Raw genomic sequence first — 25,217 nt, forward strand, 5'->3', positions numbered from 1 at the left:
CCTATGAGGAACATTATTGTATTCTGTTTGAAACTTGAAATAATTGAAGCTTGGGCAATGGAATCCCAAGGAACAAGAAAAGAACAAGAAAGTTGTTTGAAAATATTGAAAGATCCTGAGGAGATCCTGAGGAGAAGGTCTAACGAACAATCCTTTTGATTGTGCTACCTTTTATGACATTGGCAGAACTTTTGGAGCCACTATTTTTCTTTTAAGAAGACTTCCTACCACATTTTGTCAAAGCGTGAGGGCAAGCATAGGTTTAGACACAGACAGATTTTGTTTTGGATTTACAGACATTGACCGCCCTTAGGAACATCAGTTGTGGACCAGTTAAGTATTACACCAACCACAGAACTTTATTAAATACAGCTTTTCAAACTGTTACTTTTAAATCTGTGCCTCTCTTGATACCATGCCTGTCTCACACTAGTATCCTGCAATTTAAATTTTTTACCCCGGAGACTACCATTCAGGAAGCTGTGGAGCAAAACCTATGTGGAACGAATTCATGGTGACTTGTTAATGAACACCTGCTGAGCAGTTACTTAACTGTGTGTGCGTGTGTTCTTCTCAGGGCGTCTTCGTATGTAGCCAAGAGTTTCCTGGGTATTTCCTCAAGAGCTAGGACAACATATAAACTGGGAAAATGTCTCAATTGTGTATGGTAATCTTCTTTATACTTAACCTGTTCGTTCTCGTCACAGTACTCTTGTCACCACGCTTCCCCACCGATGTTACCAGCCCCGGTAGTCGACATAAAGTCAATATTCCAACCCTTTCCATAAAAGGCAATGTGGGTGGAGCCAAAGGCATGGGTCAGAAATGTGAAACAAAGAATCTTGGTAAGAGCATCTGGATTAAGCTAAAAGGACCTCACCAGTGAGTACTGTGACTACCAGACCCAATGTAATACAGATTATCATACATAATCGGGCCATTTGCCCAGTTCTTATGGAATCATGAAAAAAAGTCACATTGAGATACAGTGTTCTCAAAACAACCAAACCTACTGTGGGTCCTGCGTCCCGTAGATCAATCGAATTACCTAACATCAGAGCTGGCATAATGTAAGAGATCTGGCCCTCGGCTTAGAAAGAGATTGGAGAAGTAAGGGTTTAGAGGAATTGCCATGTCCCCATTTAGAGAAATCACCTGTAGAGATGCAAAGGAATTCCATCACATGGCACTACCCCAAATGCAGGGATAAAGCATAAAAAAGTAGAGGATTGACATTGCATGATTTCTCCCTGTACTCATACTCAATGCCTTTTTGCGATGTGGCGCTCCTCCTGCACACTTAAACCTTTCAAGCAGCAACACTTTAAGCATGAAATATCTATTTCATCAAAATCAAGTTGTCCCATTTAACACACTGAAACAGCCCAAAGTCACAAGGCCAGAGGAACAGGTGGCATTTTGCATGCGCCCACTTTAGAATACATAGAAGAGAGAATATCATGGCCTCCATTGCTGGGATGAGCATTTTACAACACCAGCCCATGCATACCCTAAAATCTGCTTATGCTATAGGAGTTCTAATTCCCGACAATGGTGGAGAGACCATGCTTTAGTGACAGCATGGTCTAAGATATTGCGGTAGATCCTTCCGACATGCTTTCTGGCTGGGATTTGGTAAAGGATGTCTCCGTTTCAGCAGAAAATAGGGAGCTTCAGTTTATTGTGGCGCATAGAACGGAATGCACCCCTTCCCTCCTCATCCATATCAGTACTGGACACTGGTAAGGGTGCTGGGGAAGGTCCCCACATACACATGTGATCTGGCCCACCCAGCACATTCAGCATTTTTATGGTCAGTTATGTACCGAAGTAAAATACTACAATTAAATCAGGATTGGAGATATTTGAAGAAGGCGTGGCTTGCTTCAAAGAATCCTCTCTGGAGAACCATTTGATGACTATAAACAACAGTCTCTGTAAAGAAGGAGAGAGGAATGTAGAATGTAATGATGCAACCTGTAACATGTATTCTAAGCAACTTGTGCCGTGCCCAGATACCTTCGGGTTTGGAGCGCTGTATAAATAAACAAACAAACAAAGCACGCACCCTCGATACTTAGCAAAGAACAAATACACTAATTAAAAAAGGATGTGTCTTGAAAATGGTTCAGAAAGGGACTTAACCGTTTTCTTCTAGGGCCCCAAAAGATAGACCAGAGGGATAGCGTCACTGCAAAGTTCTTTACTCCAAGTTTAGGCGGTTCGCCGTTGTTGAACCAGGCTCCAAGATGGTGCAGCTGGGGTCAAACCAGGTTCAGGTCCTGGGAGTCGTATTGGTCAAAACAGCGAGGAGAGGAGAGGAGAAACAGCGAGTAGAGGAGGTGGACAAAAGATGGTGTGGGGAGGGAGAGAGAGGAGGGGTGTGGAAGTGTCCCAGATGTTAGAGTTTTGAGAGGAAACGTAATGAGCAAAGTCATTAGCAAACAGGGCGGGGGCAATGGATGTTGGCTTGAGAGGTGTGAGCACAGCTTGGAGGGTAGGTGAAAGTATACAGAGTTAATTGCAGAGGGAGGAGGTTAGGTTTGTGATGTAGGAGGACTGCCAGAGTCCAGTGGTGAGGCAGCATGCCAATTATTGTATGCTTGGAGAAAGGTTCAGGTCTGTGATTTGCACCAACATCGTAGCTCGTAGCTCACTGTGTATGTTTGTTTTGAGGGTCTGAATCTCAGAGGCGATTCAGGGCTGAGGACAGGGATGGGAAGGTGTGAATATGCGAGGAGGGTAGTTCTGGTCAAAGGGAGTACATAGTGAAAGTCAGACAAAGCATGGTGACTGGAAGATGCATGAATACGGGAGAGAGGCTGCTCCCTCCGTTCAGATTTGGATATTTTGTGCCGCCTGCACATTGTAGATGTAGCTTCATATGGCATTGGTTTACGATTGCGAAAATGTTACTTTAAAAAAGAAAATAGATTTAAACAGATGCAACAAGACTAGCTCAAAGTGTAGCCCATGACAGAGTCACTTATCTTATACAAGAGCTTTTCACTGCCCTTGTCTTGCATGCCCTTGAAGGCAAGTCCCTATTTACGTACACTTCAGAATAAACACAACCCGATAGGGCAATAGGCCAGGAAATAGAGTTGCAAGAATAACAAGGTTTAATTGTACAGAACACAAATATCAGCAAAGGAATCTGCTGCTCGAGAGCGCTCTGACTCTTTCAGTTACAAACAGGGGCTTAAAAACGTCACATGCGTCATAATATACAGAACAAATGGGTGCCAATGATTGGAGGCACCCTACACAAGAGCCTGCTCCAAAGGGGATGCCAGGCAGTAATTGGTTAGTTCTTTTCCCGTCGGTCTGGATCCACGTGTGTCAGCTGGGCTCATCCTTGTGGTGAAGGTCGGGTCACACATTGATACATTGTTCCTGTCTAAACTAAACATGCTAGGCCTGAATATTGACTCATTGTGGCAGGAAGCTGGGCGGCACGGGGAATGATGCCAAAGGCAAGGGAGGATAAAATACAGTCATGCTAACCCACACATTCAGGGCTTCATTGATAGCGCAGTTCCCACACTCAAGGTCTCCTCCCTGTACCTCGTGTTACAAAGGATATATTTTCATGCTTGGAAGTAATACAGCTGCGCATTCTTAGATCTTCTGGGACACTTGATTTGTTTTGAGATAGGGGATTGCTTGCTTATGAGGGATTGCAAAGGTGTTGGGGCCGGGTCAGTGGTGTGGGGCTGGCTCTGGCCTAGCTGGGTGGGGGGGTTAGAGGCCTAATGGCAGTTTGGCTGAGAGGAATGTGCACAGCGCGAAGCCTGGTGAGGTCTCACGCCCTGAAGGCACATTCCTCTGGAAGATACTAAATAGTCACAACACTGGAGGAATGAGGGGGAAGTGGACTTCTGTGGGAACAAGGCTCTGTTGGAGTCAGTCTGCTTTGCAGGAATTAGGCCTAGTGAGCAGGGAACGTGAATAGCACGAGCCTGCAGCTTATCCTTTCTGGGTCTAATACAAAATGGAGTCATGGGCTATGGGTTTTCTGGTGCCAAGTATCTGCTTCTAAGCACTACAGTGCCACTACTTGTTGCAGATTACTCCCCCCTTGCATGTTATATCACCTCATATGGTGTTCGCCTTACCAGGAAGCGCCCAGGGGGGTGGGATAGGCTCATGTCCATCCCAACACACTCCATCCCATGAACCATGTTACTGGGCACCACCTGTCACCTCACCACTTTTATAGCTTGAACCTCATAAAACCATACTATTCATTTCACAAAAATATAGGTTCAAAGAGAGATGCACATCATACCGCTTCCTGCAAACTGCCGATGACCACTAAGTGCGCAGCCTGGTTGATGCAGGCGTCGCGAGCTATCTCCCAGTTCCACGCGTTCTTCGAGAAGAAGTAGCAGAATTTGCTGTACCGCTCCCACCCGGGTGGGCAGGCCTCACAGATAGCATCTGCAAAGAGAACACAAGGATGCACTGTTAAGGGGTAGTTTTGTGATGGGTGTGCTCTCTGACACTTGTGAAACTGGCCCAGAGATGGAACCGATTAATTCAATAATGTCTCAAAGTCCTTCAAGTTCATCTGAAGCCACCCCTCCCTGTTAGTGTCATTGTGCAGTAGGTTGGAAGGATACCGTGATATGCAGCATAGGTCCCAAACAACTCATCACTTATAGGAGGCAGCAGATAAACCGTGTTTTTGGCTTTCTCTATAGGGGACGACTGACATGCAACAGCATAGATGTGTTTTGGTGTGAGTGTACAAAATGGGTCCCATGCCTTTACTACCAGATATAAGCACAGTAAATATGTAAAGAGTATCATATATATTTATAAGGCCTAAGGTTTAAAGAAGGACCGAAAAGTAGCTTTCTCATTTCTAAATGCAGCTGAAATTGTTTGTTAAAGAATGTTTTATGAGACTGCATGTAAAATGGAGCTGAATATTTTCCTAAGAAATATTCATGTAAAATTAACCATTGCAAATGTATATTTTGGAAACGTTTTAAAAAGAAAATGTAGGTACTTAGAATGATTGTACATGTCGTGACATACCTTTGCCTAAAATGGGAGAATTCACCACTCAAGCAAATGCTTCCATTCCATCTTGTATTCTTCAGTACTGCAAGATGGGCCCAATATATGGGAAGAAAGGCATCTGCACACTTTTCTGCTCTTCACATTTTCACAAAAGAAGATGGGACTTTTTGTTTTTTTTAAGACATGTTCATTGTTATGTGAAATAGGTAGGGGGCCTCTTTGCTCATTTTTTGTCATCCAGAAAAGCATTTCAAGAATAATGTTTCATCATGACCAAGAAACATATGAAAAAAGTAGGAAGATTATCCCCATCATGGCTGGTACATTACTCTAACCACACCAGGGTCTTCCTGAAACATATCGTATATGTGTTTTAAAGGGGAAGGAGGCCCAGTTCTGAATTTGATAATTAATCTGGTATTTTCTTAAAGTAGTCTTTTATGCAGAACCAAGCACTGAAACGTAGCAACCCTGTCAATGTTTTTTGGGATATCCTTAATGAACAAAGTATGTACAATGATTTACACACTTTATGGAAAAACTGCTGGAGTAAAATGGAAATTCAAATGCATAGTTGGTGTTCATATTAGGCGCAAGATGCCCAATCAGTGTCTGTGTTTCAGTGATCGGGCACAGGGGCAAGACAGCAACTCAGGATTTACAGAAGGACACGCCAGCTATTTTACGGTCAAGGCGGCAGCATCAGGTAATCCTGCAGGTAGAGTCACATTGATGCCTGGAAAAAACTGCATTAATAAGAGACAGTGGAGAAGGCAATTTTATCCACTAGATATAAATGTGGATCTGCCGTCATTCTAGGACCTACATCTGCTTCAGAAGATGGCCTTAGATCCCTTAATTGCCATCATCATCCTGAACCACATGTAGAGCCGGAGGCAGTTGGACCACCTATGCCCGAGTCTCAAACTGCCCCACTAGTGACCCAATACATACCATTTTGGCCATTCATTGCCTTTTCTGGATATGAGTATCGTTACTTTCTACTGGAAGCCAGGAGAAATCATTTAAAATACTAAATTAAGTCCTGTCATTACAACGGGAGTGTTCTCCATTGTTACATTGCTTTAGCTGGTTTGACCCAGGACGGATTTTGCTGCCACTACAGCCTTGCAGAGAACGTCATTTTAACCAGGCTAGGTACAACGGCAGGGGGGGGGTCGAGCTTCCCGGTGTTAGCAGCCAAGAGCTAGAACTTCCTCCCTGCAGCCATTAGAGCTGAACCCTCCTTGTGGACTTTTAGATCCAAAGTGAAAGAATTGCCCTTTGCCCAGCAATATTAGTTCATTGTTCTCCCTTTAATTATTCTATTGCTGTACCATCACTATTGCTATATGTATTACCACTGCTTGTCAGCCTGAGGAGTAGTTGCTTCCCAGCTATACGTATCCTCTTGCCATGCTGTTGCCACATTGATCATTCTGTAACCTGTTCCTTATGCCTTTGTCACTTGCCATGCTGTTGCCACATTGATCATTCTGTAACCTGGTCCTTATGCCTTTGTCACTTGCCATGCTGTTGCCACATTGATCATTCTGTAACCTGGTCCTTATGCCTTTGTCACTTGCCATGCTGTTGTCACATTGCTCATTCTGTAACCTGGTCCCTATGCCTTTGTCATTACATGCACTTGTAACTGTAACAACTCATCTATGCTCAAGCACCCAGAAAACTAAACTACTCACTGCCTTTGAGCCAGCAGTACACTAGTTTAAGCTCACACTACTAATGTACTCATGCTCTGGCATCAGTATGAAGGCAGACTTTTTCTAATGTGCAGTTGGTGTACCCAAAAAGCTGCATCCCTCCCGCCCCCCACCGCCAACACACGTAACCGTTCATACCAATATTTGCCCGGAGCGCAGCTAAGCCCGTCTTCACGTCAGCCTGAATTCGATCTCGCTCCTTTTTTGACTCTGTTCGATCGTGAGAAACTGGAAACACAAAAAATATGTCAAGCACCAGAAGAGTGCAGTGTCACACACCACTTTACCATTGTCACCGTGCTGTGCAATGTATACTGGTACTTTTAATACCAGGGATATTTCCCTAAGTGACCCACCTTCGGCACTTCTACTGGCAGTCCTTAGGTCTGGCACAGCTGACCCGATAAACCTCTGATGACCATCAAAAGCTATTGCCCACGGCATTATGGATGATCATGGGAAGGAATGAGAGCTGGGTATATTGGGGACACCATCATAGCTATTAGGATGTTCTGAGGGTCTGCTGACATGACAAAGTATGGTTCAGTCTGGATTCTACATCAGAATGCTTTGGAGTAGGGTCACAGCAGAACACTCAATTCAGATAGCTGCGCCTTTAAATGAAGGCCTTATGGATGAGTTTGACGATCACAGTCCCATATTGGGCACCACAAACTGCAGAATAGACAATATAGAAGTACACGAACAACAGCCTTTTCAGGACAACAACCATGAAGTTTCTGTTTGGCGGGCATCATCGTTGGCTGAAAAATAACTCACCATTTGACAGCCTGCACATAAAAACAAACTGTTATCGTCTTGCTGTGCTCACTAATTCCTGGGAACTTGGACCTCCAATGTGCACTAACTCTGGCTTAAAGGCTGCCAGGAAAGAGAGGATAGGGTTTATTTATTGTGGAATTTTAAAGGGGCTTCGGTTTTATATGTTGATATTATTGTGTGTTTACTTGTTTGTTGAATATTTTGAATACATTGGTTAAAAAAAAAGGGAAGAGAGGATAGCTGGATAGCTTCCATCATTACAGTAACCCCCAAGCAATAGTCCAGGTGCTTTGCTTCAAAACCAGCACAACATGGAAACCAAGAGGAACAGTGCTCAGAAGTGACTGCATGTGGCGTCAGTGAGCACTTAAAATAAATGGGGCCATATTATCAAACTTAGGATATATGGAACAGAAAAAGAACGTCCCATTTTAAAACATATGTCATATACTGCCCTCTTAAAAACGTTAATTACTAAGCAATCTTGGGCGCAGGATTTTTGGCAACTATGAAGTGGGTCACAAATTCACAACTCTGCCACACAATGAATCGAGAAAACCTTTCCAGCAAATTTACAATTGTGAAGTGATTCCTTTTTAACCAATCAATTACTTTTAGTGCCAAGTAGGTATGTACTTTTCCAGGAGCAAAACGATGTCACACCGTTTTCTTTTTCAAGAGTCTATTGACTTTTTTAATAATCTGTTCATTTTAGCCTTTTTTACAGGTAGGAATTTTGCTGAATTGAGGGTTGTTAATAATTTATTGTGTATCAAAGTGTGCGCCAAATTCCTCCTCATAGGTTTTCGGAGGAGTTCAGTTAGCCCAGACCTACTAATGAGAAGATTGCTGCACAATATATTTATTCCCACCCAGCTCGAAGTGCCAGATGGCAAAGGTTATCAATTGAATATTAATGGATTAAGGTGGTATGTGCCCACCAGAAAGGAAAAGTGAAAATTGTGCAAAATGGATGTTGCAAAGAATAGTGGATTTCCAATCACTGTGTAATACATTCCAGTTCACACAGCGCATCATGCTGGATTCTAAGGGCTTCAGTATTAGGTGTTATTATTGCTCAACTTTATGGTATATAATTTATTTCACTCAGAAGGATATTGGATCCGCCAGGAATCACACTTGCAAACTGAAGAAGGCCCCCATTTCTAATGTGAGCATGTGACTTGCGATGCTCGTCCCACGTCTAATGAATCCTGTGTCCGAATGGTCACCCACATGAAAACGATGATGCGGATGGTAAAGACCGACCCATTCAAGGTCACTCTTTTTTCCTCCCCACCCTCAGCGGAGCGGGCGCCACATCCTTTACCTGTGTGCATTTTCCTGCCCACACTGCCCCGCCCCCCGGACTTCCTTTCTGGGACCCTATCCATTGGTCTGCAGCTCTATGTACTGTGTGTCACTTCACGTCCCGCGCTCCTTGTGGGCTGGCCTTGAGACTTGCGATCTGAAGACCTTGATCAGTCTGATGAGGGAGCAGGATCTATTCTGGGGATGCAAACATTAGAGGAAATGTCCCATCTGTTTTCTGAATGTCTATACATTTCTATAATTTTCTCACAATCATTTTTGCTGTTTTTTACCCCTGATATGTATGTGCCTTGGAATTTGATGCATACCCTCATCCATGTACCTTAACAACTAATCCCACACAGTGCCGTGAGGCTGTTTGAGCATTGCCAGGTAATTACGGATATTATTTTAGTTAGAAATGTTAGTAGGTGACCACTGAACACCCTTAACCACACATTTTTATGACCAAAACGGACCTGTGGCAGATATAGAATACGGCCATACAAAAGAGAATATTTGTCTTCGTTTGACTTGAACCCATCTCCTAGTGCAACGGATACAAATATTCTCTGATAACAGGGATCTTAACAATAACATACAATTGATGTATAAGCCCTGGTGAATTTGGCCAATTTCATTCCTGTCATACACTGCCGTTTCAGAAACACTATCAAGTGCAATCTCTTACCTATCTGCTTCAGATCTTCCAAGGCCTTTTTCGTTTCGGTTCGGATTTTATCTCTTTCTTTGCCGCCATTTTGACCCTGGGAATCTGAAGCAGACGCATCCTTTAGGGGGAATCATTCACAAACCCGGGACAGAGTAAGGCCTTTAACTGGAAGACGACATTTAGAAACTCTTACCGACTGTCTTTTGTAAGTCCTGTAAGTCATTGTCCTGCTTTGCTCGGTATTGCTCATGCTTTCCCATCACGTCCGAAAGATTACTCGACACTAAAAACAGAAAAGTCACTTGCTTGTTATCCTAGTTCTTGATAATGTGTCTGAGCTGGGACCACATTTTCATAAAACTGTTATTTAAACCAATTAAAATGCATATGTATATTACTTGTCTGTCTTTTTCAATAAAACATTTCACTCATAAAATCATATGTCTGCTGCTTTAGCACAGATATGACCTTATTAGTAGGCCTTAGACAAAAGAAAGTAATGATCCAGATAGACAACCTTGTGGCCAGAGTAAACACACATGCCACTTTGAGAGGCAGGCTGATCCATCATTCATGAAACAACATAGTGACAGCTGAGAAATGAAGCTGAGCATCTACGTTGCAATGAATGCGCCAGTGAGGCAAGAGTGTTATTTATGAATTTAATGGGGATACTGTGACAAATCATTAGATGTCGTCACTTCTCCAAAGGGGGGAACCCCTTCCCATGAGCCCAGGGAGGTGAGGCTGCTGCCTGATAGTCCCCTGGGGGTGGTATGATGAGGGCCTACAGGGAGAAGGATAACCATTGTAACGATATCTATTGAGGACCACTATTAACACAGGAAGGACCTTCTCCCCCCTAGTTAAAGCGCCACACCAAATACCGTTATTTGTGTAATATTGAGTTTGCTTAGCCCTGTCTGAACAAAATATAATATCACCAAGGCTTTCTCCCCCTGTGCCACACTAAGCCAAGAAACAGGCAGGGGTATTGAGATAATAGATATTTTTATTTAGTTGAATTAGATGTTTATCCGTGGTGCAACACAATAAACTTCTCTCAACATAAATAAATCACACAAGTGTGTTGAAAAGGCCACAAATCACAATTCTTTACTTTCTAAAAATATCACTTCAAGAAATAATTAGCACTGGTCAGTGAACACAATTTACATATGTAGTGGTATGCAATTTAGATTTTCCTGTGTGATTAAAAGGCTAGATGGTTGGTTTTTCAGATTTGGACAAATGCATATGGCAATTATGATTTAACCCACGCTTTTGTTCTAAAATAAACTATGGGTGAATTAGCAGTTTGTTTTTAACTCCCCCCCTACTTTGGTCTGGGCTGGGAAATCTGACAGAAAACTAGGATGAATAAATAATTTTGGATTTCAGAAACCCCTCCACGGACAGACCTATGTTGTGGAAAGTTGGACAAAAAATGTGACTGATGTATGAACAAATACACCCCTCTTCCTTAAGGAAGTCAGGGTCAACAGGACAAAAAGGATTACCCAATTAATTTATAGGCTATAGTTTTTCAGCACCCACAGGGAAGTGAGCTTTGTTGATTTCAAATTTTAACAAAATTGCCCTGTAGTTTACTGCCAAAGGGGATTCATTAAATTCATATTTTTAGTTAAATAGGCTAAGGATCTTCACAGTCCCCCCCACCCCGCCCACTATAAAGGGAAAGGATTTAAGGCCAGTAGATTCCCCAACTTTTGGTTACAAAGGGCTCAAGTCTACTTACATTGAAAACCTCTGTTTAAAGTTCAGGACAGCCGCTGCATGTCAAGACCCTCTGTAAAGATATGGTAGGGGTCTGGTCACTCCACTCTCAAGGATGGCCTCCTGCTCCCCACCTTAGGACCAGTCAGCTTTTAGGCCTTCCAAGAAATCGACAGCTCCACCCAGAGGCACTCTCAGCAATCCCCCGTGGTGTTTCCTTGCAGCTGTCAGATGGTAAGTTTCAGAAGCTCTCCCTGATGGTACATTTCAGCAGCTCTGTGTCTTCCTCATGGGGAAGTACCTTGCAAGAGTTCTCGCAACTAGGATTGGACAGTTACCCTTCTCTTGCCTTCCCACTCCAGCCCCTCAGTGGATTGATTTAAGAGTCTGGAGCAGACATATGGCAATTCCCATTTGTTTTCACCATGTGTTCTCATGTCATATTTTTGTTAAAAAACTAGTTATGTGGTAAAACTTCATAATTTTACCCATAACTGCCATAATATACATATTTTCTTTTTCAGCTAATCGTGGGGAATTAAATAAGATGACAGCCAGGTCTGCACCTTTTTGCACAGCTGTGTAGCAATTTTCTGCCGTTTTCACAAAAAGTATAACTGTTAGGAACATGCACCCGGTCAGATAACACAGCGGGGGAAGTGCTTGCCCCTGAAATCTGTGTGCAACCTGCTGTTGCAGGTTCGAATCCCAACAGCGTCAACTCAGCCTTTCATCCTTCTGAGGTCGATAAATTGAGTACCACTTTGTGGGATAATAATGTCTTCTGTTATTTCAGCGTTCTGAGACCTATGGGTGTAGCGCTATTATATGAATTAAATTATTATTATTAATATATTCCCCATATTCCTAATTTCACCTTCCACCCGTTCACCAACTCCCAAATTTGAAACATTTTCAGATCAAGAAGAAACCCATTTTAGGTGGCCATTACCGTTCCTTGAGACGTAGGTGGATAACTTTTATCTCACCAGAATCAACTGGAAATTACCAAATGAATGACACATAAATAAAGAAAATCTGACTTATGGTTTCTGCAAATAGAGTGCTGATTTCAAATATGAGAGCAAAGACCAGCCCACATGTGGTGTATCCACCTACAGCAAATATATCAGGGCAGGCCGATATTGTGCAAAACCCAATTCCTTCAATAAACGTCTTAAGAACAAGCCTCTAGCCCTCACATAGGCAAGACAGAAAAAAATACCTAATGGGCCAAGTCTTTGTAGGGCACCTCACACAAAGGGCAGGACCGGTCAGCACTCATCCACCCCTCCTCCGCTGCCAGGCTACCACCACTACCCGCAGAGGGATAAATTAAACCGTACCCTGGATACGAGTACCCGATCCACTGGTAACTCACAACACAACAGATAGCTCTGAACACCTGGGGAAATGATTGTCATTAGCCTTCAGTTCTTAGGTTTCAATAATGTTGTACTTTCTCTGTTCAAACTCGCAAACTCATAAAAACGAGCAGTCCATAGTTTTATCCCTCCACGTGAAAGCATACGACAAGGTGGATACAGAAGCAAGACATTAATAGCCAACAGCTGTTTTAATATGAGACAGCCATGGGACCCTGCCTCCCGAATCCTTGTCAATCAAAGAGATAATCAATTCATGGGTAATTATAGCTTTCCCATTGCCCCGTAACCTAAGCCAGTGCAATACTGGCTGCAGAGAAACCACATCCCAAATCGGCGTACAGCTCAATTCCGCATATACTCCAAATTTGGAGCCAAGGCTGGTAAGCCCAGCAGTCTCTTTAAGAAATGGTTCTCCACTGTCTGAACCACACTAACATCAGATTAGTCCTACAGTTCTATCCCAAATCTGGCAACCGAGGGGATCTTGCCCTTGTACAGTTGCAACAATAGATCAATTGGTCTAGCTCTAAACATGGACATGGCCCCAGAGACCCCACCCAGAGCCTGCTTAAAACCCACCGCCTGTTTAGTTATGTGGGTCGGTGCCCCAGAAACTAGCAGAGAATCTAACCCCCAGGCAATCGAAAGAATCAACCCTGGGATCCCACTGATCCCACAGCACATAATTCCTGAATTAGATCTTCCGTCTCCCCTTCCAGCAGGCCATCACTGCCAACTTAGCTGCATTCACCTCTAGATATAGCCCCTCCATGAAGTCAGCATAATCAGAAACTAGGGCATCATCTGCGTGCACAAGGACCGGTGAGGACTGACTGCCCATGTTTGGGACATCGGGAGAAGATTTTAAGAGATGGTTATAGAGACCATTTATATATAGACAGAAAAGTAGAGGCGTCAGGACGCATCCCTGGTGTACCCTCAATTCAACTGAGAAAAAACCTGTGCAATGCGCATTAGCACCACTCCTGATGCAAACCTGCGTGGAATCATGCAAACTGGCCAGAATGTTCCCCTAGGCCAGAGGGCAGTTCATGGACCTCACCATGCCCCACAGCTTTGAACGATTAACCTTATCACATGCCATGCTCCGATCGATGAACGCCAAATAGATAGGCTCCTACTTCAGCTATAGTGAGTGTGCAGTCACCAGATAGAGGTTGAGCGCCTGCTCGGCCGTACCCAGCCCTTGCCGAAATCCCAGCTGACGGGGGATAATATCCCACTACTCAAACCCCAATCCTCTAGAATTGTCAAAATGAAATGGCCGAACATCTTAAAAAAAGGATCTAGGAGTGACATAGGTCTATATGAGGTAGGGGGGCCCGAGGTCCCTTCTTATAAATTGGCTGGATAATAGCTGTGGACCATGAGAGCGGTATGACACCACCCGCACATATTGCATTGACCCCTGTGAAAATACCAGGGCTCACAGATGCAGGGCCATGATGAATAAGTCTGCCGGGACATTGTCTGCACCCGGTGCTCGGTAACGGCGTTGGCAGCCTATCACCCTCTTAATCTTGTCCACTGTGTAAATAATACTTGCCTCTGTGCCCTCCCCAGCCAGAAACCCCAAACTGCCCCCAATCGCTAATCCCCTAATGCTCAACCCCCCTCCTAGCACTGTATAAAAAAGAAAAATGCTCTAATCAATCCTTATCTGGTACATTGCTAATCTGAGTGTCTAGTTTAAATTTGTAAAAGGGGTCCCGCTGGGCAATCTCCCATAACAATTTGGCGTCATTGTCCCTGGAGGCGCCTACCAGGGTCTCCCATGCTTCCTCCTCAATTGCCCTTTTTCAAGTAGCCAAAACCTTCTTGTAATGGGACCTAGCACCAATAATGGAATTGTTTGATATGCCTGAACAGCCCAAAGTAGAGAGAAGATTCGCCCAAGCTCTGGTACACTCAGATTCAACCCCTCCTCACTCCCTTGCTTGTCCTGTTCGTTTGCCAGGGGCACCGGAGAACAGCAGGGAGAGCTTGGTCAGCAAACTCCCCTGAGATAGCGCCCTTTTCCAAATTCTCACAGCAAATTCGCCAGTTCATGTGGGCTTGATTGGCCTGCCTTTCTTAATAGATCCGCCTTCCTATCCTGCCTGCATTTGAGCCTTTGCCGGGAGGCATTCAAGGACAGCTACAAGGGATACACTTGGCTGAGCATAGCCGCCGTTGGTGGCGAGTGGATACCGAGCTTGATGGGGAAATGGTCCCTGCAGATGTTATCCACCACACCAAAACCCTTTAGATGGCCCCAGCACTCAACTGAGACACAAAAGTAGTCAATCGTGCAGTTTCCCATTGTGAAAGAAAAAGTGACCCTACCTGGGATATCCGCACCAAGTCGCTCATTTACAGCACACAATCCCCATTCACATAGATAATGCCATAGGCGCAAGTCCTCCACACAAAGCCCAGAGTCCATCATAATGGGTGAGGGTATCCCCGCCGCCACATCTTCTGTGTCATCATACAGTGTGTTGCCAGGACCACCCCCCAGTTTTGCATTAAAATCAACCCCCAACATCAAACACACATTGCCCATAGACAACCCAGGGGAGAGCTCCTCCAGACCTGAAGCCAACACACCCAAACAGTTCTTGCCATGTGATTTGTGGGGGCTATTATACAAATTGACCACTAGTAGGTCTACCTGAGCAGTGGATCTTTACTGCTAATATATATGGCACTGGGGTCTTCAGGACCACCTGCCGATTCTCCAGATACGTTTTAACCAGAATACATAGACCACCATAGTTTCTCCCTCAGTTATTTCTGTGCGCCAGCAGCAAATATGAGACTAAGGGCTTCATTATGAGTATGCCAGTCCGGTAACAACGGTGCCGGTAAATTACCGGCACCGTTGTTACCAGACCGCCATACTCCGAGTTCTTAATGCAGGTACAGGAAAGGCACCCGCTTGCAGACTTTGAGGGATGCACCAGCACTGTTGCACACAGTTCCAGTGCATACGCCCCAAACCCATTCCCATTGAGTCCTACAGGACTCAATGGGAATGGGGAGTAATTTTTACAGGTGCCTGGCTTTGGGGAATTAGTGGGACCGCCGGGGCTGTAATGCCCTGGTTATTCCCCAAAGCCAGACGCTGGTAAAAAACACGACTCTGGTGGCAGCTGTGCCATTTTTGCCAGCACGGCTACCGCTGGGGTCGTAATGCGGCCCTACGACATCCACATTATTCTCGTCCTAGGACAACTTCTCTTGAAACAGGATGACATCTATATCTCCCAGTATGGACTGTGTCTCCAAGCAGGCCAGCCTAGTTTTAATTTCGGGCGCGTTCCATGACAGTAATGACATGTGATCACCCCCCACTGCGCCCACAATGAGCGAGCCCAGAGCAACACTATGTGCCACCCCCAAAGACTGTCTGTGGCCCGACACTGGCGACTGGCATCACTTGATATAGTCCATGTTGGCCAAGCAAATAAATTGGTTTCCGGGTACACATGGAGTCAGATACACTGCCTACATGCCCAGTTGGTCCCTTTTCCATGCGACCCGGCCATATGGTGCTGTGCTACATGATTGGCAGCTTGACATGAGCCAGGGGGCTCTTGTGGGAAAACAAAACCCGTGCCCCTTGGTGCAGCACTTCCTGCCTCTCTACCATGGGGATAGAAGAAATTTAACGGGACCAACCAAGCCATGCGATTATGGCTGGGGGTACCGAGGTTAGACTCAACCATATACTTAGTCACCTGTGCATGTTTAAAAGTCAGCACAACACAGTCCCCAGCTATTGATTTGGGCGTGGAACCCACCAATCATTCAGAATCTTCAATGCCAAAGAATGATGACGATATCCCCTTGTTCCCTTCCCACCTTGAAGTGCTTTGAAGCACTTCACTTGTGTATAAGCGCTTTACAAATAAACAATTACAATTACCCATCGTACTCTGCGAGCCATTAGTGTCAAACAGGGATCAATAGAACTACCCCAGATATTTGAATTGACCCACTGGGTTGATTTGTTAATCAGGGACACACAGTCCACGTTACACCCAGCTTCCAGTATGGGTACATTCAATATCACTCCCACCAGTGGTAAGGTCTCTGGGGACAGCTAAAGGGGGTACCGTCTCGGTCTACCTTGTCTTGTGCCAGCAATGTCGCCGCCCTTTTTGTCAGTTGCTCCCTGTGGGGAGTACCCAAAGGTCTCAATCGCTGAATAGGTCTAAGGGGTCGCTCTGGCATCGAGGGGAGCATATATTGGCGGGGGTGGTGATTAGAAGGGGCATGTATTTCCACTGGGACCACTAGGTCTTGAGTCTTAGAATTCTCCATATACTTCACCCTCTCCCCTGGGTTAGCAGACTGCCCTGTTGGTAGACATACGACTCCTGGCCCAACTTCTTTCCCAGATAGATCACAGTTCAGACATTGGAGGTCATTACGACCTTGGAGGTAGCCATGCCGCAATTTGCGGCATGGCTACCCCCATTCCGGGTAACGGGTCCGGGTTGCTGGAATGGGGAAATACCCGGCTATTCCAACCTTGGAGGGCCCGGTATTTCCCCATTCCAGGAACCCATCCCCATTCCCATTCGAGCCCCGATAGGGCTCATTGGGAATGGGGAGCATGCTAACAACGGGCCCGTTAATAATGGGCCCGTTGTTAGCATGCTGGACCGCTCGCCTGGTAAAACCAGGCGTCCTTAGCGGGTCCCGCGAGCGGAACTTGTAACGAGGCAGTAGAGGGTTAACGGGGCTGGCAGCTCTACCGGCCCTGTTAACCCCCTGCCGCGAATCTCGTAATGACCCCCATTGTCCAATCGGGATGCTTAATGCCTCAACCTCCTTTTTTTAACAACCTTACCAGGTCATCTAAAATCAACAGAATATTTATGATACCAGTTTTAAAATTCATCATAAAATTCATCAGGGGTAGCAGTAGTTCACTAGTTAGTACCTCAGCATTGGCAACACCCATGCCAGGCACCAGATTAAAATCACCCAATTGGCACGGACCATCTTTTGCCCAGAGTACCGGCCTAGCTGGCTCTAGAGTACTCAGTGTGGGGGGCTAGCGCAGGGTGGCCCGCCTCTCAGTAGAAGTCTTTGCCAGCTCTGCCACCCTAATCTGCTCATCCAATCAGATTACTTTTTGTAGATAAGAATCCAGTGTCTCCCTCTGTTACTTTCCTATGTTTCTTCGGGCCCTGGGTAGCCATAAGACTTGAGATTGCTTTGCGTTTCACCAGAGTCACCGCCCCCTTTGACTCAGTAACTGTAGTATTTTGAAACTCTATAGCTCCAAAGGTATTGTTAATTCTCCACGGCCCTGGCACTATAAGATTTGCCAAATTTGTTAATAATTGGTTAAGAACCACTATCAACGAGAACAACAAGAACAACCAGATCAACGATCACTATACAAATATCTAAAAAAGCTAGGAAAGTCTTGTTCAGTCCATACATAAGTCCATTAAGAAACCATTTAGAAACCTAAAAAACCCTTGATAACAGATCTGTGTAGAGTCGAGAAAGAAAAATGGTTTAAATAGTAAAAAATGATGATGAAGTACCAAGTTCCCAGTGAATGTCAGTAATATTGTATTATTTGTCAGAGGCGCGCCCGAATGGCTCATGGGGCTGCCATAGCCCCTCTCCCTGCCTTCTGGCAAATAATAAAATCATTTTCCACAATAGATAGGGACCACGAGACTCGCCCAGTCCATGCTCCACAGTTGGCAACAAAGGCAACAAAGCCCACAATAGCCCACACCACAGCACCCCCGCAACAACCACGGGAGAGGAGCGCTCGAAGCCCGGGATTTGCGGTTCTTGACATCGGTTAGCCTCAGTAGGTGGATTCCTCTTCCAGCAAGGGACTCGGTGCACCCCACTTCGTAGCTTCACTGCTCGTGGCACAATGTGATGCAAAGCAGTGTGGAGCAAAGCTATCTGACACAATAGAATCTCCGATGCAGCAAACCCTGGATACAATCAATGATGTGCCGTTACGTTTGCACAGCGTATTAACGAAGTCAACCTCAACATTTTTTATCCAGTTCGCGCCAACCACCATCCAACCACACGGGCTGACCTTGGCCCGTAGTAAGCAATGTTCCCCAAAAGTAGGCAGGGACTAGGCAATGGGATTAAGTCCAAGATGAAAGGAAAAATCCCTCCTCGCCTCACCTCACCTGCAGACCACGGACTGCAGACTGCTTACACTTGGCCGCTTCGCGGGACCCGGCAGTTTTGTGAAGATGGGGGGTGGGGAGAGAAAACAGCCAGGAAACTGTGTTGAGCGAGGAGCTGGAGCAACAATGAGGGCTGCCTCCCCCTGCAGACTGCTTACCCTTGGCAGCCACTCCATGGTCCACTTCGCAGGACCCGGTGGTTTTGTGAAGATGGGGCTGGTGCCAGGAAACAGCACTGAGTGAGGAGCTGGAGCAACAATGAGGGTAGCCTCTTCACCTGCAGTCTGCTTACACTTGGCAGCCACTTTGCAGTCCCCTTTGCGGGACCCAGCGGTTTTGTGAAGATGGGGGTGGGGAGAGAAAACAGCCAGGAAATGTGTCGAGCGAGGAGCTGGAGCAACATTGAGGGCTGCCTCCCCCTGCACACTGCTTACACTTAGCAGCCACTTCATGGTCCACTTCGCAGGACCCAGCAGTTTTGTGAAGATGCGGGGTGGGTCCAGAATACAACCAGGAAACAGCGTTGAGCGAGGAGCTGGAGCAACAATGAGGGCAGCCTCCCCCCTGCAGAATCTCCTTGGTGCGATGCAGCAAACCATGGATACAATCAATTATGTGCCGTTACGGCTGCACAGCGTATTAAAAAACTCTATCTCCAAATTTTTTATCCAGTTTGTGCCAACCACCATCCACCCACGAAGGCTGCCCTTGGCCCATAGTCAGCAATGTTCCCCAAAAGTAGGCAGGGACTAGGCAATGGAATCAACTCCAAAATGAAAGGAAAAATCCCTCCATGCCTCACCTCACCTGCGGACCACGGACTGCAGACTGCTTACAGTTGCCAGCCGATTCGCGGCACCCGGCGGTGTTGTGAAAATGGTGGGTGGGTCCAGAAAACAGCCAGGAAACAGCGTTGAGTGAGGAGTTGGAGCAACAATGAAGGCAGCCTCCCCCTCTGCAGACTGCTTACACCTGGCAGCCACTTTGTGGTCCGCTTTGCGGGACCAGTGTTTTTGTGAAGATGGTGGGTGGGGCCAGAAAACAGCCAGGAAACAGTGTCGAGTGAGGAGCTGGAGCAACAATGAGGGCAGCCTCCCCCCCTGCATACTGCTTACACTTGGCAGCCACCTTGTGGTCCGCTTAGCGGGCCCTAGTGGTTTTGTGAAGATGGGGGTGGGCCCAGAAAACAGATAGTAAAAAGCATTGAGCGAGGAGCTGGAGCAACACTGAGGGCAGCCTCCCCCTGAAGACTGCTAACACTTGGCAGCCACTTCGCGGGACCGAGCGGTTTTGTGTAGTTGGGTGGTGGGGCCAGAAAACAGCCAGGAAACTGTTGACTAAGGAACTGGAGCAACAATGAGGGCAGCCTCCCCGCTGCAGACTGCTTACACTTGGCAGCCACTGCATGGTCCACTTCGCAGGACCCGTTTTTGTGAAGATGGGGTTACGATGATTTTTGCGATAGCGATCAAACCCCTTGCTGAACTACTGAGATCCACAGGGACATGGAATGGATTTCGATGGTCGGTCGACTGGGAGGACAAAGTGTCCTTATATGCGCACGACCTGCTGATATACCTAAAAGACCCAATAAGATCCTTAGTGACATGTCGGTTCATTCAGTGGTCTATGTGTCAACTGGACCAAATCCACTCTATTCCCAATGATACAAGAGGAGGATGCAGTGCCAGCTCACTGCCCCTACTGTGTAGAAAGGGAACAGTTTAGGTACTTAGGTATACAAATTACGAATAAACTCGCTGATTACATAGCGAAAAACCTACACCCGGTGACGATGACATTTGCGGTAGACATCCAAAACTGGTCAGCCCTACCACTGACACTGCTAGGCAGAGCGACGCTTTTCAAAATGATGGCTCTGCCCAGTTTCCTATACATATCACAAAACGCTCCACTACATATCCCACAAAACAAATTATATAAAACAGACCAAACACCAAGGAAGCTGTTGTTGTGTGGAGGCCACCCATGCTTGGCACTTGCCACCCTTCAGAGATCCGTATGGGAAGGCGGGATTGGGCTCCCCCGGTTGCAGACATATTATTGGGCCAGTCAGATGGCAGTCGTGAATGATAAACTGCACTGACACATCCCACTACCACACAATAGGCAGTCAGTAACCGACATCCTAGAGAAACCCACCATGAAATACCTTACCGTGGGAAAAGCCGGATAACCAATCCGACTATGCAATCACACATAACACAAATTTGGCAGACGCACACAAATACATTGGATGAGAAAACAAACTGACCCAGACGCAGCCACTATGGAACAATGAGAATCTCCCAGGAGTGAATGGGCTCCCAAAATGGCCTTCTTGGTCAAGCCAAGGCATACTAAGGATAGGGGATGTCGTGAAAGATGGTAACATAATCACGTTCGCGGACCTAGCCCTCTGCTTCAATCTCGCGCAATCCGAACAATACCACTAAACCCAGCTGAAGCACGCATTACAGGCCCACCTCCCTGACCTAGACAGCATGCCAGAATATACCCTAATGGAACGTAATCTATTCCCAGAGCAAATCAAACACAAGACAACCTCGGTCTTCCCCAGTGCCATAACCTCCTTTGCCACAACTGAACTATCAGGTTTGCAGGCCAAGTGGGAAAGCGATCTGGGTCCTATACTGCCGGAAGAATGGGTCTCCTTACTGATGTTTCCCAGTGAAGTAGCCATATCGCCAAGGCTCAGGCTAATCCAATTAAAGATACTACACCGGATATACTATCCTAGAGTAGCGCTTTTTAAATAGTGAAAGATAAGTGACCCAGCCTGTTTGCGTTGTAAATAGGAGGGAGGCACCTTCTTCCATATTCTGTGCACCCACATTCAACAATTCTGGCAGGCGTGTTGCAACGAATTATCGAGGGTCATGCGTAGAACGGTCCCCAGGACCCGAAACTGCTACTGTTGGGGGAAGAAGATGAGGGTGAACTGTCAGGATATGAGAAGCTATTTTACTTCCACTGCGCTGATAAAAAGGAACATAGCGCAACTATGGGGATCTGATGTGACGCCAAAATACGAACAATGGTTGACAGATGTAGACATTTGTGTTGCAATGGAGCGCAGGGTGTATACTGCTAGAGGAAGCCCTGTGAAGGCGCAGAAAATATGGCAAAAATGGTGAATAATCAATGTGGATTGCCGGGATGCACTTGGCAGCCTCTGCGTCTCTTTGAAGTTGGTTGCCTGTTCTTTGAAGTTGGAGTTTCAGCCTCCCTTAATTGTAACCCCCATCTTCACACCTCCTGCTTACATTCTGGTCCAGCCAAGGGAAAATGACCTGCAGAGACAGCAAGTCCAAAGGACACTTAGTCTTCCACACCTTTCAAGCAAGCCACATTTTATTGCAGTTGTAAAATAACTGGGGTGATGTAAATCAGGTCTTCTGTGGGGGAGTTCTTTGTGACATTTGTCCAACAGCAAGCAAACAGGGTCTGCCTTGGACCTAAGGAAGTGGGCTTCTCTTCAAATGTTTGCTTGTATTCTGCATGCAAAACATAATATACATTGGGCCTCATTACAACGAGGGAGGCCATGGTATGAACTGTGCCGGTAAGGGACCGGTAAGGGACCGGCACCGTTCATACCGGGCCGCCCCATTACGAGTACTGAAGTGGGTCCCGCTCTGGATGCCTGGCCAGACCAGATGTGCAGAGCGGGACCCGCTAGCAGTCCAGGATGCTAACAACGGACCCGTCATTAACGGGCCCGTTGTTAGCATCCTCCCCATTCCCATTGAGCCCTATGAGGGCTCAAATGGGAATGGGGGTGTACCAGGTCCGGGTCCCGAGAATGGGAATTACCGGGCCCGCTAAAGTCGGCATGGCCCGATAATTCCCTATTTTTGGGACCCAGACCCGGTTCCCGGTTTGGGGTAGCCACGCCGCTAAAAACGGCATGGCTACCTCCAAACTCCTAATGAGGCCCATTATCTTTTTTTTTTCAACCAGCACCATGAGCCTCATTATAAGTTTGCAGATCCGGTAACAACGGTACCGGTAAGCTTGCTGGTACCATTGTTACCGGACTGGCTAAACTACGAGTTCTGCTCGCGGGTGCCTTGCTGCCTGCCAGGTCTGACCAGGTGGGCATACCGGCACCCGAAAGCAGAGCATGTTGCCAGTGCATCCGACCTCCCCATTCCCATTGAGCCCATGCTCAAATGGGAATGGGGAGCATTTTATTCCGGTGACCGCGAATGGGTAATGACCCGGTAATTGCACATTCGCGGGTGCCAGAAAAATTTGAAAGTTCGGCGGCAAAGCTACCACGGACATTGGAATGAGGCCCCATGTATTTTCCCTGCATTTGTATGTTTGCAGGGAAATATTTTTCATATTTAAACTGCTTTAACTTGCAAACATACATGCAAATCCGTTTTTGTGTCAGTGTTTAGAAATCATGTTAAAGGGACCTTTGAATTTCTTTCATCGTTTGTTGATTAAAATGCTGCTTTTCCTTTGGTAATGACAGGTATGCCTTTTTCACTTGGACCTTCAGTTGGGGGCCTTTGATTACACACCACACCATCTATAGTGTATCCCTTATAGTAACATCACACCCCCACACACTCTAGCATCTTCTTCCTCTGCTAATCTCTTGGTAGATGCTAGGCCTATGAGATTTGTAAAGTATACTACCTAAAGGCCCTGGAAAGTACTGAGATGAAGAAGCAGATCAGGAACATAGATAATCCAAGTACTGGAACGAGGTGGGACACAGGAGCAATGAAGAACAATACTAAGAAGGAACTGCAACAGTATAGACTTGGGTGCGGTCCTGCTTATGCGATAAAGACCAAAGAAGGACTTCCTGTCAAGGAGACCCAGCCAACCAGAACGAGAGACTGTGAAGTCTGTGAAGCGCAAAGGAGAAGGGCAGGACGGAGCCGAGTGCAGACCACTCCTGGAATCAAGAGGACAACGGGACTCCTTCACCCAACGGCATACAGATGATACCAGCAGGCTGGCAGATAGTGATGCGAACGCAAAAAGAGGCGGCCTGACCGTCACTTCAAGGCAGGAGATCCGCAAGGCAAAGGAACCGAGATGCAGAGAAGCCTGCGTAGCATTCCGGGCAGGAGAAGGATCCCAGGAAGAACCGACTAGGCATCCCGGGTGCAACAAAGGTAATGGGATAGGGGCTGGCGCGGTAGGGGCCGCAAAAGGTGCAGAAGGCGCAAACCATGTACTGAGATTACAAGCAGGACTATCTTTCTCATGTCAGTACTTGGCAAGAGAGGCAGCCAAGGGGACATAACGAGAGGGGGAGAGAAACCAGGGTCGAGGACCCCACCGAAGAGAATGATACTAGTCAGCTTCCTCATGGCAGTACTTGGCAGGGAAATGATCCACGTAGGCCACACCAAAGAAGAAGAGAAACTAAAAGAGTGACACGATTTATCATCCTTGTGGTAGTACATGGCAGGAAAGTGAACCAAGTGGGCCAATCCATAGAAGAAGAGAAACAAGGGCTGAGGACCAAAACCAAGCGCAATATGAGTTATCTTCCTCGTGGCAGTACTTGGCAGGGAAGTGGACCAAGTGTGTCAAACCAAAGAAGAAGAGAGAAATCAGGGTTGCGGGACCACACAACACTCGAGTTCGGTGTTGTGAGTGTGAAATCTAATGAGGAGAACGCCGGGGGAAGGGTGTCATTCCCCCTGGTTGTAATAGATTGTGCTATAACTACCAGGAGAAGGGAGTCACTCTTCTGGTAACCTGGACCCCAGGCTACTTTGAGACTGAGACCAAATGCCAGGGGATGGGAGGCATTCTTCTGGCTTATGAAGTAACTGTTATTATAAACTTTATGACCTGGGGAAGGGAGTCATTTCACCAGATTATTTGAAACTGAACACCAGGAGAAGGGAAGCATTCTCCTGGCTCTTCAACTAGCTGCTAACTCACTGTATATACGTGCGCACTACTATGATATCTGTACATATGCGCTACAAGCCACAATGCCATCTTCATGCTGTATGTATTTACGTGACTACTGTAACTAAGATATGAATATCCACTGTAACCAGCGCCACAATGCCCACGGGCTGCTGTGTGCTTAACAAATGTGAATAAATAAATAAGGGAACACTGTGTATTATTTGGAACTTTGTAACCTGAAGAAGGGAGTCATTCCACCAGGTTGTTTGAGAAGTAGGTCATTGCCCTGGCTCACCAGGGAGACTTTGTGTGGAACTTTGACTATAATCCAGGAGACGAGAGGCATTCTCCTTGGATCAGCATAGTGCTGCTTCATTTATGATTTTATAGTGTAAGAGCCAGAAGTAGGGTTTCTTGACATAGGACGGTGGAGACTTTTACTTTAACAGAAATGAAGACAGTT

The 25,217-nt window shown here is 46.2% G+C and overlaps 1 protein-coding gene across 2 annotated transcripts in view; it reads right to left on the reverse strand.

The window, feature by feature from the left end:
* Positions 1–25,217, reverse strand: part of LOC138447677 (C-type lectin domain family 4 member G-like) — a 473,303-nt gene that overhangs the window by 123,706 nt on the left and 324,380 nt on the right. For both annotated transcript variants that reach the window (XM_069603941.1, XM_069603940.1), the window contains 4 exons: positions 9,716–9,805; positions 9,541–9,624; positions 6,894–6,983; positions 4,292–4,443 (listed from right to left, as the gene is read on the reverse strand). In XM_069603941.1, coding sequence (XP_069460042.1) covers positions 4,292–4,443; positions 6,894–6,983; positions 9,541–9,624; positions 9,716–9,805 — 416 coding nt within the window. The remainder of the gene's footprint in view (positions 1–4,291; positions 4,444–6,893; positions 6,984–9,540; positions 9,625–9,715; positions 9,806–25,217) is intronic.

Source organism: Ambystoma mexicanum, chromosome 3q (assembly GCF_040938575.1).
Source record: "Ambystoma mexicanum isolate Mex_15411 chromosome 3q, UKY_AmexF1_1, whole genome shotgun sequence".
Lineage (NCBI taxonomy): Eukaryota > Metazoa > Chordata > Amphibia > Caudata > Ambystomatidae > Ambystoma > Ambystoma mexicanum.